The 15976-nt window shown below is 43.4% G+C and overlaps 1 protein-coding gene across 4 annotated transcripts; it reads left to right on the top strand.

Moving 5' to 3' along the window:
* Positions 1-1405: 1405 nt before the first annotated feature.
* On the top strand, positions 1406-15451 carry LOC131677706 (catenin alpha). Of its 4 annotated transcripts, none has more exons than XM_058957685.1 (9): positions 1406-1995; positions 2049-2947; positions 3010-3846; positions 4441-4513; positions 4645-4712; positions 4778-4959; positions 5018-5258; positions 5337-5453; positions 14534-15451. In XM_058957685.1, exons 1-9 carry the CDS (start codon positions 1842-1844, stop codon positions 14696-14698), a joined length of 2736 nt encoding a protein of 911 aa, XP_058813668.1. In that variant the 5' UTR covers positions 1406-1841; the 3' UTR covers positions 14699-15451. The 4 variants fall into 4 exon arrangements, with proteins under 4 accessions (XP_058813668.1, XP_058813667.1, XP_058813671.1 ...); XM_058957684.1 differs by having other exon boundaries at positions 5018-5264; XM_058957688.1 differs by lacking the exon at positions 4441-4513 and adding an exon at positions 4053-4119.
* The last annotated feature ends 525 nt before the right edge of the window (positions 15452-15976 follow it).

Raw genomic sequence — 15976 nt, 5'->3', positions numbered from 1 at the left:
CACGAGTGGTACGATTTTCACAAAGTCCGTTCAGCTACTTGGCTTCGCCGATGACGTTGATATTATTGCACGAAACTTTGAGAAGATGGAGGAAGCCTACATCAGACTGAAAAGAGAAGCCAAGCGCGTCGGACTTGCCATCAACACGTCGAAGACAAAGTATATGATAGGAAGAGGTTCACGAGAAGAGAATGAGAACCGCCCGCTTCGAGTTTGCATCGGTGGCGACGAAATCGAGGTGGTTGAAGAGTTCGTGTACTTGGGCTCACTGGTGACCGCCGACAATGATACCAGCAGAGAGATTCGTAGACGCATCGTGGCAGGAAATCGTGCTTACTTTGGCCTCCGCAAGACACTTCGGTCGAACAGAGTTCGCCGTCGTACGAAGTTGACCATCTACAAGACGCTGATCAGACCGGTAGTTCTCTACGGGCACGAGACCTGGACCATGCTCGTGGAGGACCAACGCGCACTTGGTGTCTTCGAACGGAAAGTGCTGCGTACCATCTACGGTGGAGTGCAGATGGAAGACGGCACATGGAGACGGCGAATGAACCATGAGTTGCATCAGCTGTTGGGGGAGCCGCCCATCTGTCATACCGCGAAAATCGGACGACTACGGTGGGCCGGGCACGTAGCCAGAATGTCGGACAATAGCCCGGTGAAAACGGTTCTCAATTGCAATCCGACCGGTACAAGAAGACGTGGCGCGCAGCGAGCACGATGGATCGACCAGGTGGAAGACGATTTGCGGACCCTTCGCAGATTGCGTGGCTGGCGACGCGCGGCCATGGACCGAGTGGAATGGAGGAATCTTTTGTATACGGCACAGGCCACTTCGGCCTTAAACTGTTAATAAATAAATAAAAATTAATTGGTAGTAAATGTTTTTTTCGTCCTCGAATATACCATTATAGCGTACTATCTTCATTTTCCCAAAATAAAATGTCAAAAAAGGACACTTTCCGGCCGAAAGAGAGCACAGATAACAGACGTTACAAATTGATAAACGATGGAAATCCGTGTTTCACTATTGCCATCTGCGCAACTTTTTGCTACACATGTTTGACAGCTGCACTCTAACTGCATTGTATCGATCACTGCGACATCTACAAACGTTTGCCAAACGTGTTTCAGGCGTCTTATTTATTCGGAATTACAGTAGCGGGGAACACACGATTCAAATCGAGCCTAAACGTCTGTTATCTGTGGAGAGAGTGTCGGTATTTATCGACACCAAAAATCCACATATTTTTAGGTTCCAATTTCAAAACCGATATATCTGGCAACGATGCTGTTGATGCAGCGGTGGCACGATGGTGTGCGTGCGTCAGAGTAATCATATGCGGAAAGCTTTCGGAATTCCAGCCGTGAGCTTGCAGTGAGGTGGTATGTGAACTGCGAAAACAATCAAAATCGAAATCGAGGAAGAACATCAAAAGGGCAGCAGCTAGTTTCTGTCACACCCTTGCATTTTTAGTGAAAAAATTCTGTGAATCCGGCTCGAAAGTGACCCAAATTGTCCTCCAAGTGTGGTTCAGGTGCAGTGAAACAACGTACGGGTGAAATTCGTACGAATTTTGCGTGCTCGAAGTGGAAATTTGTCGATTGAAAATTGTGTTCCTGTTTCACAATTTGCTTCGTTTCTTTTTCTTTGCTGCCTGGCCTGCTGGCAACCCAGGTGGCAAAGTTGCGGGGTGTTGAACGAAGCAAATAAAGCAGCAGCGCGTTTGTAGGTGTGAGCTTTGCGTTTATTGCTGGAAGGTAATATTGTAGGAGGGTGACGGTCGTGCAGTTGGGTTTAGTGACTCATCCAAGGAAGGGGGACAGCTTAATCAACAATGGGAACATTGTCGGATTTTGGGCAAGTGGCTCTCAAATGGGACCCGAAAAATCTGGAGATACGTACGATGTCGGTGGAGAAAACACTGGAACCGTTGGTTCTGCAGGTGACTACTCTGGTCAATACCAAGGGACCAAGCAAGAAGAAGAAAGGTAAAGGTTTTTGTTTGCTTTGTAAGGATTTGATTTCATTATTTATTTAATAGGTAAATCCAAGCGCGCTAGCGCATTGGTTGCGGCCGTCGAGAAAGCCACAGATATTTTCATCGAAAGAGGGGAACAGATTGCGTATGAAAATCCGGATATCACCCAAGAGATGCTATCGGCAGTGGATGAAGTGCGCAAGACTGGCTCGCAGATGAGTATTGCTGCTCGTGAGTTTTCCGAAGATCCGTGTAGTTCGTTGAAACGTGGAAATATGGTTCGTGCGGCCAGGAATTTGCTGTCGGCCGTCACACGCTTGCTGATCCTGGCCGACATGGTCGATGTGCATCTGTTGTTGAAGTCGTTGCACGTTGTTGAGGATGATCTGGATAAACTGCGCAATGCATCCTCGCAGGACGAGCTGATGAATAACATGCGCCAGTTTGGTCGGAATGCTAATGAACTAATCAAACAGGCAGCCAAACGGCAACAGGAGCTGAAGGATCCTCAGCTGCGGGATGATTTGGCCGCAGCTCGGGCTGTGTTGAAGAAACATTCAACGATGCTGTTGACTGCTTCCAAAGTTTATGTGCGCCACCCGGAACTGGATCTGGCCAAGGTTAACCGGGATCACATTTTGAAGCAGGTTTGCGAGGCCGTCAACACAATCAGCGATGTTGCGCAGGGCAAGGCAACATCTCCTCAGGATATTTACGTGGGAGCCGGGGAGCTAGCCGCAGCTTTGGATGATTTTGACGAGGGAATCATAATGGATCCACTCGCGTACAATGAGGTGCGTTCTAGACCTTCATTGGAGGAGCGCTTGGAGAGTATAATCAGTGCGGCTGCTTTGATGGCTGATGCGGACTGTACCCGGGATGAGCGCCGCGAGAGAATCGTTGCCGAGTGTAATGCCGTGCGACAGGCGTTGCAAGATTTGCTGTCGGAGTACATGTCTAATGTAAGTTTGGTTGAGCAGAAAAATTGGGATTGTCGGGACTCGTTAATTGTGTCTTTTTTCAGATGGGAACCAAGGAGCGTACTCCGGAGCTAGAGCGAGCTATCGGGCAGATGTACCGTAAGACTAAGGATCTTCGTCGACAGCTGCGCAAAGCGGTCGTGGATCATGTTTCGGATTCGTTTCTGGAAACAAATATGCCACTGCTGGATCTGATCGATTCTGCCCGTTCTGGCAACGAGAAGAAAGTTCACGAGAGAGCGGAAACGTTCACGAAACACGCGGAGAAATTGGTCGAAGTGGCCAATTTAGTTTGCAGCATGTCGAACAATGAGGACGGCGTTAAGATGGTTCGTTATGCGGCTGCCCAGATCGAAACACTGTGCCCTCAGGTCATCAATGCCGCGTTGATACTTTGCGCACGACCCAACTCGAAGGTCGCACAGGAAAATATGGAAGCTTACCGGCAGGCCTGGGAGAACCAGGTGCGTATACTAACTGAGGCAGTCGATGACATTACAACGATCGATGACTTCCTGGCCGTTTCCGAGAATCACATTCTGGAAGATGTGAACAAATGCGTACTGGCACTACAGGAAGGCGATGCGTTGGATTTACGAAACACTGCGGGCGCTATCCAGGGACGATCGGCTCGCGTCTGCAATGTGGTCGAAGCTGAAATGGATAATTACGAGCCGTGTATCTACACTAAGCGGGTGCTGGAAGCGGTCAAGGTTTTGCGTGATCAGGTGATGTCCAAATTTGCCCAGCGGGTCGACGTTGCCGTCGATGCGCTTTCTTCGAACTCGGCCAAGGATGTGGATGAGAATGACTTTATCGATGCGAGCCGGCTTGTGTACGATGGTGTACGCGAGATACGGCGAGCTGTGCTGATGAATAGGGTAAGCTTAGTCGGGTGGCGACGGATTTGGCGGGTGTTTCATGTAATAGATTATATTGGCACAGTAGGTAATGTCGGTAATTTGAGAGTAGTCTATTATGTGAAATGTTCGCGATCCGAACGCTGCCTATACATGGTTGTAATAACTGATATGATGAACATCACAAAACACGAATTTCACCGCTCAACGTTTTTCCCCCGCCAAAGGACGAAGAAGATCTTGATCCGGAAGATATTGAAGATGAGCAGTACACGCTGGAGACAAGAAGCAAATGTAAGCGCCTGCTAGAGTTTGGGTATCGTTCCGGAGTTTGTGTTTTTGTGTCTATAGAGTAGATCTCCTTTTGGTAATAGAAGTGTGCGTCTCATCAGTCAGTAAATTCGTGTAACTTTGTGATGTCATTTCTTTCGTTCATTAGCCATTCGTATAGTAATTATTGTTATTTTCTTCTTGTGTTGTTTACTATCATCATTTCTTTTCTGTCACCATCGTCACCGTCTACACACTGTCTCCATCATCTCTGCTGTATCCTTGTGTGTATAAAATTGTACTCGTCCAACGCCGGTCGAAATCTGTCAACAACAAAAAATGCAGAGCTCCGATGAATTGGATACTGACACCGAATTCGAACCCGTTGAAGATATGACGGTTGAGACGAGAAGTAGATGTAAGGAAACTCTTTTACGTTGATTGTTTTTCCTTTTTTTAAGTTTTTGTGCATGCCTTGTTTGTGTGTTTCTTTCAAAAATTAGAAAAGTTTTTTGTCCAAACTATTTAATATATAATTTCCGCTCTCAGCAAGCGCACACACAGGCGATCAAACCATTGACGAGTATCCGGATATTAGTGGAATTACCACAGCTAGAGTAAGTAACCTTATCAACTTTATTTACTTCCGCCAACTAACCTTTCGTCAATCGGCACCCCGTAGGAAGCGATGCGCAAGATGAACGAGGAGGATAAGCAGAAGATCATGCAACAGGTCGAGTTGTTCCGTCGGGAGAAACTTACGTTCGATTCGGAAGTGGCCAAATGGGACGACACCGGCAACGATATCATCTATCTAGCCAAGCACATGTGTATGATCATGATGGAGATGACGGACTTCACACGGTTAGTTGCACCCTTTTATTTTCTAATGTGAACAATAATAGACCAAGCTTCGTTTCAGTGGTCGTGGTCCGCTCAAAACAACCATGGATGTGATCAACGCGGCCAAAAAGATCTCCGAGGCGGGCACCAAGCTGGACAAGCTGACTCGCGAGATCGCCGACCAGTGTCCGGAGAGTTCGACCAAGAAGGATCTGCTGGCTTACCTGCAGCGTATCGCACTGTACTGCCACCAGATTCAGATCACGTCCAAAGTGAAGGCCGACGTGCAAAACATCAGCGGCGAGCTGATCGTTTCCGGGGTAATTGTAAAATTTGTTCCATCCATCTTTAGTTCAACGATATAATCTACCGTTGACCGTTTACTTTGTTGCTTTCAGCTGGACAGTGCCACCTCGCTCATACAGGCGGCCAAGAATCTGATGAATGCCGTGGTTTACACGGTCAAATACTCCTACGTTGCCTCCACCAAATACACCCGACAGGGAACGGTTTCGGTAAGTGTCCCACACGTAGCCGGCGCGAATGGCGTCCGTGGCGAATTAATAGCAGCCCGACCCCCGTCGAATATTGCTCGGAGTAAAGTAACAAAACTAACCATTCATTTTCTATCCCCCTCTATTTTGTCATTTACTTTTAACTGTTTTCTTCGGGAACAGAACTACGTAAGTTGCTGCTCGGTGTTGTTAAAAATCATTGTATCTTTTACTATCTTTGCGTAGCACTCGTTCACTTTCTTCATGTTATTACTATTTCCTTCCTGTATCATTTTGTATGACATACTACCCTGGAAGGTGTTGTTGTGTATTTATTTGTTTTGTCATCATCAACAGACCCCTTGGCCACAGTGGTGGTTGCTTAAACTAATTAAATTTACGTTGAAGTTCGATAACAGCGCCCTGACGACCATAGTTGGTTATCCTGAGAGGTACGCACAGAAGAGAGTTATTGCGTAGAGCTCGAATGCGGGCTGGAAGATCCAGGCGTCCGAGGATTGTAGAGCAATCCACCCTGGCAGACAGTAAGTCCGAAACGAACAGGAGTCGAGAGCAGTTCCTCCAAGATATCGGAGAGCAAAGCTTATGAACCGGCGTTGGACAGCCTTGATTCTGTCAACGCCGTTCTGACAGTATGGATTTCGAAGAAACGGAACAGTCCTCCTCTAGTGTTGAGCGAAAAAATACGCAATAAGGCGATTTTAGGCAGTATGCGTCCTCAAAGTTGCTTCTGCAAGACTGGCAGTATTATCGACGCAAATTCGGTTGATGGTTCGTCCTAGAGAAAAAGTAAGATTGACGGCAGCGCCGACTTGTGGTGGAAAAAAACGTTTGAAAATTGGTTGAAGAACAGTGGGCAAATTACCTTAGTGTCAATGCCTAAAACCCCATTGAATGACATGCAAGGTGGAAAACCGGATTGTTTACGCTAGTCGTTCACATACTTCCAGAACAACTTGGACCTAGTGTTTTCATTGCATGTTGTGTCTCATGTTTCGAAACATTTTTAAATATAGTTCGTTTGGCAGTTTTTAATCGGTTGATTGCTAAGAAGGGTGTTGATTTGTAATAATTGTTTCTTTTTGGTCCATGACGGCCGATTAGGTAGTTGAAAATATTAGAAAACGTCATCGCTGTACCTTTCGTCACGATAGAGCTTGTGACGTCGTCAATGTGCACTCCTAGGTTACCAGCGAGTACAAGATGTAGTAGGGGATGATTGCGCACACGCTGGACTAAAGGGGTCGGAGCAATTCAGCCGTACGGAGCGTAGTTCCGGGCACTTACAAAGCAGAGGTGCAATGTACGCCCATTCTCGTTGATGGCACCGTTTATTTCCCAAAGAGTTGCGCTGCTGTAGCTGTCCAGAATATGACTGGCATTGTTGATAAGCGCAGATGTTTCGATATCCAATCGTAGAAAACGATTGATACTTGCCAGGCACCGTGCCAAAGCCAGGTAAGTCGAAGTTGCCCAGTAGTATCATCAGTCGGGGCGGCGATCGAGGTCACCACCTGATGGCTTATGGCTGTTGAGGGCGTTGCGGTTACGACGAAGGGCAGACACCGAATGTTGAACCAAACACCTGACGAGACAGAGTACGGTTGTCGAGGCACGTCTTGGTCAAGGCGATGCCGTCATAACAACAGCCCATGATCGAGAGGAAATAGTTGATGATTTTAAACCACGAACATTCCGGTAGTATACCTCGATGTTGAGTAAAAGGCAAATTACTGGAAGCAAAGAATACGTCAGTGCTTGACGTGTTCGGAGCAGAGGCGGGTTGGAAAATCCTTTTACCTATCTCTCACTTAGGACTGGTAGGACTGATAATCACTGGCTGCAATTGCTTGACTGGCGAGGGCTTCCATAATACCAACTACAGTGTGTCCTAGTATGCGTTGAGCCCCGATGGAGGAACGGTAGTAGCTTACGGCGAGAGTCAGACGATGAGCAAGAAGTGTGAAACGGTTCAGCTGTTTTATCGTTACGATTTGTATAATGTTTGCCGAGAATTGCGGTTATGAAGACCTCTTCTCCTCCCATGCACACAGGACCGAGATGACTGCTGAACGATAGCGACAAGGACTTCACTTTGACGGAGGAATCGAGCGCTTCCATAGTAGCAACACAATGGCGGTGTAGCTTGCTATAGTGGCATTGTCAATCGTTGCGGAGTTCTCGGTAGGGCCGGGTTGCAGTAGCGAGGTAAATGCTTCTTCTGAAGGCGAAGGAAAGTCATTCGGCAGGCAACAAATGATCTGGGTAAGGCTATCCTTACACTGCAATGAAAATTACACACCGTCGGACGTCAAGTATCCTGAACGATTGAGATGACAAAACTAATGGCAACGAACAATCTTACCTTTCAAGAAGATCGAGATGAATTTCGAGTAGGGGAACATGGGGAGACTTGACCAAGCGCAAAATTCTATTTTTGGCTATGACGTCTTCTATTCGATTCTTAATTTTTTTTCAAAAATATTTTTGTACTTGTTTCGATCCCTTAAGGTAATTTTGAAAGTTTGGTGTAAAAAATCCTTTCCTTGCAGAAAATATTACGTGATTAATAAACTTGCATTAAATGATGTAATTTGTTATCAAACTTTGTATGGACATATCTACTCGACTACTAATTACTATTAAAGGACTAATATACCATCTTAATCCTTGTGAAGCAGTGAAATGATTTTACATAAACTGGAACATTGGAATATTAATTACTAGAATTCGCATGAAATTGAACGCAATAAGTAATGTTGGGGAGACTTGACCACGATTTTATGGGGAGACTTGACCAAGTGGCGATCAGCTGAAGAAAGATACAAAATTCTTAATATTTATTATGTTTTGGCATCTACTGTTAATGTTAATCACGCCATAAAAATCCCACCTAAAACATAAGTCGTTATATTTTAGTATTAGTAAACACAGTTAGCAATAGTAGGACTGATTTCGTGACGTGTGAACATGCAATGCAAGCAGTACAGTTAATCCTTAAAAAGAAATGCATTTAAAAAAATCAAAATTTATCAAATGCAACCCTTTTATATTTTTTACTGCTACCTAAGGATCTCGACAATAGGGAAAAAAATAATTACAGTATGTTTTATGTCATTATTTTTTGTTATGATTTTTCAAAATTCTCTTGGTCAAGTCTCCCCACGCCTTGGTCAAGTCTCCCCGCAATGGGGAGACTTGCCCAGAAAAAACGATCACAGAAAAACTTTTGTAGCTTTTCAAAAATTAAATTAAAAATTCTGCAAAAAATCATGAAGACGCGCAATAACTTTGTGCATTATATCTGAATGATTTTTGGGGGATTGAAGGCTTTTTTAGAGATTTATGCAGTTTTAGCTGAAAACCTGGTCAAGTCTCCCCATGTTCCCCTAGTTGTGGGTGACGGATACAACATTCTGGAAAAAGTCAGGCGAGTTCCCAACAACCTACGAGAGCTTCTCGAACATGTTGAAGCAATATAAGAGATGTCAACAACTCTCAACGCTCAAGAATACACTGTATTCAAGCAAGATAGGATCCCAGATAACGATAGAAAAATATCTTGAGGACGGGGAAACAAAATGAAGGAAATTGCACAGCAAAATGACGAGCTGCAATCAACGGTTGGTCAAACATTCCAAACACTCGCAAGTCATTGAAGCGATAGACAAGGAATATTTTGTTGTTATGGAAGTAGTCAAGCAACTTAGCGTATGACGCACAGAACGAAGTACCTAATACCGATATCGAAAGAAGGCACATTCAAGATATTACAAAGTAATAAACGAAACCTCACAAAGAATAAAAACGAACTTGCACACGAATTACGTGCAAAAACTTAGATGTAGCACTACTATCATGACAGACAAAGGAAACACGGTAGCACCAGCAAACATATCAGTTTATTACAAACTGGCAGTAGTGTCACGATTAGTAGCAATCGGTGGAGGTGTCTGCCTATTCCTCCGCAACGTGTATAATTATTTCCCACCAATTCTGACCACAAGCGCTATTGTAGAGGTTATTGGCTTAGTTATGGGATTTCCGATTGATTGACACCGGTGTAGTGGAGTGCACTGGTTCTGCACCATTTTTGCACTTTCTAGCAGAAGTGCAGAAAACTGGATATGTTCCATTGACACTTCTGCTAGAAAGTGCACTCCACTACACCGGTGCACATCACTCGAAAATCCCATTAGTTTAATTTGTTGGTGTACATCAATTCGAGGATAACAGTAACGGAGCTGAGCGCAGGCTTGGAAGATGTTTAGTGAAACATAAATGTTGGAAAACTTATTGCGCACTTCCCACTAACCCGGGCTCCGCACTTTCAAAGTGCGAGTGATCAAACTACTACTTAAAACTGCGAGCTGTCAAAATTCATGTATTTTAAGTCATAGAGATGGTACTCACATAGACAAGCCAGTAGATTTAACCGGTCTATGAGATGATTTTTTTAGAAAAATGTTGAGTGCGCAGTGCGGTTAGAATCCAGTTTTTAGAGCGACAAGCAATAAATTGAAAATTTCAATGCCTCAACTCTAAAACATACCTCAGGTGAAATTGTTTCGTGAACTAATCTGGAATGAAAAGGATTGAACATTCGGAAGTTCAATTCATCTCATAATAGATATCCAACAAAAACACAATCAAGAAAGCAAAATAATTGACACGATTAGCAGAAATAAGGGTGCTAGCAACTAGGTCCCAAAATACTATTGGGGCGATGATGAACTGTCTTTGCTGTATAAAGAAAAATAAAAGTGCTGTAGAAGCTTCAGTCGAAGAAAATTTGGTAGTATGTGTATGTATGTGTATGTTGGTAGCCACCATCCTAGCTTGATTCGTTACCATTCTGCATTCAGCATATCGCTGTATGAAGAGTAAAAAGGGGGTGGTGGACCCGTAGGTAATTACACCTACTCAGTATCCTCGGGAACGAATCTTCTTCCAACAATATGATCTAACAGATTTAATAACGAATTTCGCGATACTTGTCAAGCATTTTACGAGATGGTTTGTTTGAAGAAGAGCGCGTCAAATTGTTTACAACTGTTGGAGAGAAATTTATCTGTCGTGAACGACGACCACTTTTCCTCCTCGACTCCGATTGGCCTTCCACTTCGTTGTCCAGTTGTAACTTCAATGATGCCCTGATGCAGCCACCTCATATAATTGATTGTGTACTGTCTTCGATTAAAAATATTACATCGTACAGACTAACAACTATATCTAACTATAATCTAACTATTTTTAATTTGAAAGACTCTACTTATACCAAAATCAAAAAGTGGATAAACAGTTATTGAAGAGCTGGCAGCAAACATCCAGTGGCTTATTCTGCCCGTATAGCGTTAAGCGCCGGAAAAAATCATTTCTCTGGAAAGATCTTCCTGGAACATCGAAGTCAAGCTTCTCTAAGAGCACAGGGGAATCTATGTTGTCAGTAAGCAAGTCGAAGATGAAGAGTTGTTGCAGAAAGATGCGCCTATTTCGCAGCGTAGGGAGATTGATGAAAGCGCAGCGATCTTCGTATGGAGGTAGTTGTAATCGATTTCGTCAGGGCAGCCGATGAAGGGCAAAGCTGATGAAGTTCTTCTGTACCCGTTCAAGACGATTTATGTGGAACATTTTGGGTATACTCATTTAAGATTGGTTAAACCTAAAATACCAAGTATCACCCCGGTAAGTAATTACTCCAACTGGAACAATGGAACCATATCATGAAAGCAAAAAAAAGGAAACCCGGTCAGCGCCAGGAACAGAGCACAGCTCACTGATGACATCCTGAGCAACCTGCATACGCAGACTACACTGCTGGAACTGCAGCCGTACTATTAGCACAGACTAACAGACACAACACTCAAAAAGCTTCGCCCGCTTTAACGGTCATTTTAAATATATTTGTAGTTGGGACTGTGGCCATATTTGAAATCACGGCGCCACTGACATATGAAGAAGCATATGGGGGATATACTACTACTGAAAAATTGTTCCCAAACCTGAGGGGTAACCCACCAGCAAATGAGTGTTTGGGACCGTAAATAAAAGGTGGAGCTAGAGTTCTGGGAAAATTGTTGGATCGATATTTTTTAGGGAATTTTCTCATAGTGTTATGTCTGTTAGTCTGTGCTATTAGTGACAGATTGTCAATTGCGTGAAAATTTCCCCGATAGAACTTAACTGATTATTTCCCTTCTCACCGGACAAGGTGATAATTTCCTATGTTCGGGGAAATAACAAGAGTCCAAATTTCGTTTGTTTTTTTGAAAAAGAACAATAAACATACTGTCAAAATTCATTTCCAGTGGAAATTCCGGACAAACCATTACTCGCCGATTATGGACCACAGCAGTAGACGAAAGATAAAACCTTTCTTTTTCATAAAATGTTCATGTTCTTGGTGAGTTACAGGCTGTTCGGAATTTTCTCTTAACATGATTTTTGACAGTATGCTTATTTGTCCTTTTCGAAATACACGCGAAAAATATACGCTTCATTACCTAGAAAATCGACAACGAAACCTTTTTTCATGTTTTTGTTGAGCATCAGCAAGACAGCGAACAAAAAAAGGATACCATGATAAACTCATTAGCTCAATCTTTGGCGATTTTATTTGTCCAAAGAAATAGTTGGGAGAAGTTGTTCGAGTTCTACCAAATTTTCAAGTGAAAATGTGAGCTTTTATTCAGACTCCTTTACTTGTATGAGTGATAAATGCAATATCTGATCGAAACTGCTGTTTATAGAAATATATGATTTTGCACTGGTGTCAGAAAGCTGGAGCAAATAAGCGCTGGAGCAGTCCGGTATGAAATATCCGAGCTTTTCTGAAATCAAGAAACGATCGATATGGAGTTGCATGAATAATAAATAAAAATAAGTTTAAAACGGACACGACGTACGTTTCATGACGATCATGGGTATCAATCGGGCTATCGTCCATGGGTACACCACACGTAAGGCAGTGCTCGAATCACAAGAAAAATCCCAATAGGTTTCGGGGGTCGATGTGCCGATGGGTGAAACTTTCATCGATAGATCTCACGAGGAATATAATACTGGTGAAAATTAGACGTAGAAACCGGGAACAGCACATCTTATTAATTTTAGAGAAACCAATAATAGTAAGAAGGGGAACAATAGGTTTCGAGGATCGACGGCTGGATACAGTTGGTCTTTCCCGTTTAGACAGCCGATAGAACAAGTTCAAAGAAAAAAAATGAAATTGAAGTTGTAATGACACGAAGAGCTAAGCTAAGCTCGAAATTTGCTTCAATTTTATTAAGAATAATTGATACAAAGTCATGAGTTGAGTTATTAATGTAAGACAGAGAAAGTTAGGAAAAATAGAAAAAGTGAAGTGAGTCGAAAAAGTTGTGTACAGAGACGAAGCTGCAAAGCCGCAGCGGAAACGTTGCGCTCGAAACCTAAAAATCAAGCATTTAGTCCGCATCGTCTCAGCTATAGATCGGTGGACCCATCTATCGCCTCGTGGTTGCGTACCACTATAGGTCCATTTGGAGTGTGTTGGTCATCGTGGTGGAATCTCGGTCTCGCGCGCGCCGCTCGCCAACAACGTGGTTGCCAGACAGCGAGATTTGTCTATGTGGGGAAAGTTCACCAACACCAGAGCGATCAACCCTGACTCACGCAGCGAAAACCGAATTCGGTAGGTCCCGATCCAGTGCTTGCCATCCAACAACAGTAGCTATCGACCAACTACCAATCGTGGACATTCTCTCCATCCCGCGTGGTGGAACGCACTACACCCAATACCTACACCGGTTCAGCAGCATTGTAGTGCAAGCGTTGCTCGGTTAAGAGACTGCTCGATGCTACCCACCTTCGGCCGATGATCGAGCCCGCCCGAGCGTTATCTGCTTTCCCATAATCATCTGACGCACGTGGTCGAAAGACACATCGACATCCGTAGCATCAAATTACCCACTGCCTGATATGGTGGGGTTTGCAGGCAACGAATAACTGTAAGTACGTGATCATTAAGAATCCAGCAAACACGGAGACAGTTAGTAGGGAGAAAATTGTTAAGTAGGGAGAGAGATTACAAAAGAAAGAGATAGGCACGATCAACTCACGAGAGAAACAAACATATACAGTGACTTCACAAGTAGGACATTGAGAAACCATCAGACAGTTCGTTCCCGTTGGCTAGCGATTACGCTCCGGGAGAGCCGTTTGTTCTACCTGAGATTCGGGAGATCAGATGGAATAAGAAAGCAGCCAGACATTCAGCCTTATTTTGCATTACGACGGACCGCCGTTTCGATCGAAAGAGATTTGCATTCTCAATAACGACAGCAAAATCGAACGGGAGTCCGATTCGATCGAACCAGATTGGTTCGAAACATCGAAGATTTGGTAGTACCATCTTGTACCGGAAGATTGAACCGATTGAGTAGTCTTCAAAAAGGGTAATACACCAGATTTATAAAATTGCCGAGCACTCACATTGATGAACGTAGTATATAAGGTGTTCTCCCAATAGCAGGAGCATTTGTAGAGCAATATCAAGCGAAAATTTTAATTTATCTAAAACCATACCGTATACGCTTTGCCACTCAACATCACACCTCATCTCATGTTCTTCCACTATATCTTAATCTCTAAGTTTTCTATCTAGTTTAATATGAGATCTCCAAACTAAGTAAATACTTCTAATAGTAAAAAACGAGCGAAACGATACTACCACGTTGTTACTAACTATAGGTGGGGATGGGCGTAGCGTAATTGGTAAATCGATTGCCTTATACGCAGCGCACCTGAGTTCGAGTCCCGACCCCGCACATAGGGTTAGATATCTTTCATAAGAGATTATTTTAACCCGAAGAGGCGAATGACCTTGTTTTAATCTTAAAAACTTCTATAATCGAAATAAAAAACTATAGGTACTCTTCTACATTTGTTCGTGGTAGTATCCTTTCGCGCCGTTAGAAAAAAATCTTCATCTCATAACATCTTTTGCTTCTCGATGTTTTTTAACTCCTCTTAATTATATTCCCAAAACCATTTCAAACAATGCGTTCTCGCTCTTGTTTACACTTTCTTCCCACCCGTAGTCGCCGATCGTAGTCTGGAAAATGAAAGCCCCCGAGAAGAAACCGCTGGTTCGCCCGGAAAAACCGGAGGAGGTCCGTGCCAAGGTTCGACGCGCCTCACAGAAGAAAGCACAAAATCCCGTACATGCACTCTCGGAGTTCCAGAGCCCGACGGATGCGGTCTAAGATGTATCGGTTAATGGTAGTAGTAGTACAGTGTAATAGAACATATAATATGATACGAAAATACGCGTACCACCCTAAAGTTTAACTTTTTTACTCTCGTCGGTTGAGTATTGGCAGAAATATGAAATAGAAGTCAGATGTAAGAATCTATTCCAAATATAAATTTTATTTATGCTTTTTACTATATTTTTACTGCCTGTTTTATCGAGTACAGCGGGATGGCCGGAAGGAAAGATTATGTACTTTAAGGTTATATCTGTATCGAAAAGAAAAACAACACTGCACTAGAGTTTAGCTCTCAGAATTATGCATCCCCGTTTTTAGCAAGTGCGTATTAGAATGTCAACGGGTTTAATCATTTTTATTTCTCATTGCATATTTATATTTATTTCTCTTACCCTGCAGTGAATCTTGTACCAGCATTGGTGTTGATCAGTATTCTAAGAAATCTAAACATAACATCGATAGTCCCTAAACGACGGCGGAGTGAATCTTTCCAGAATGATGCATTTTAATGTTGAAAAATTTGCCGAATTTATCTGCTAATGCAATGAACTATATTAATAAACGTGGAAAACTAGACGAAACAAAAAAGACAGCAGAAGCTCAACTATTAATCTATAACCAAGCAGCGTTTCAATGTTATAAAGTATGAACAAACAAAAAAGCTGAAGTAAACGGTTAATTTTAACTCTGAAATTGCACACAATTGAAGCATATTTAATAATGAAAGACATATGTAATATCTCAAAATGTTGGCTCTTTGATAGAGAACGAAAAAGAAATCTCCTCAAAGAGAAAATTCATTTAGATAGAAAAACTACAGAAAAATGCAGCTCTGCCAGAAGGGAGGACATTACAGGCGGGCTTGCAGAAAATTTGCGAACAAGAAACAAACTTTAAAACAGCGAAAGGTGAGAATCGTTCAGAACATCAGAGAACATTGCGGACATGGGATCCGACCTCACCATGGTCTATTGCGCAATCAGACCTGTATGTACTGTAAGTTACTACCGTTCCGTTTCTGCTGTCGGCATCGCGCCATCAGGGCCAACGCATACTGGTACGCACCGCAGTTGGCACTATGGAAACCCGCGATCCCCCGCGACAGTCGAGCAATTGTAGCCAGCGATCATCAGTCGTCCTGGTCCTCTGTGTGTGGGATGGGTGAAAGGGTCTTCCAACCCGCCACAAATGACTAGTATGCAGCTGCTCCGAACACTTGAAGCGTTAATGTATTCTTCGCTTCCAGTAATTTGCCTTTTGGTCTAATATCTG

Source organism: Topomyia yanbarensis, chromosome 1 (assembly GCF_030247195.1).
Source record: "Topomyia yanbarensis strain Yona2022 chromosome 1, ASM3024719v1, whole genome shotgun sequence".
NCBI classification, from domain to species: domain Eukaryota; kingdom Metazoa; phylum Arthropoda; class Insecta; order Diptera; family Culicidae; genus Topomyia; species Topomyia yanbarensis.
The sequence above is the reverse complement of the archived record's forward strand: the minus strand, read 5'-3'. Positions and strand labels throughout refer to the sequence as shown.

Excerpts from the sequence above, each read along its gene's own strand:
- LOC131677706 (XM_058957684.1), top strand. The coding sequence starts at position 1,842 with ATGGGAACATTGTCGGATTTTGGGCAAGTGGCTCTCAAATGGGACCCG. Across the intron at positions 1,996-2,048 it reads ACCAAGCAAGAAGAAGAAAG|GTAAATCCAAGCGCGCTAGC; the intron begins GTAAAGGTTTTT and ends TTTATTTAATAG. Across the intron at positions 5,265-5,336 it reads TGATCGTTTCCGGGGTAATT|CTGGACAGTGCCACCTCGCT; the intron begins GTAAAATTTGTT and ends TGTTGCTTTCAG.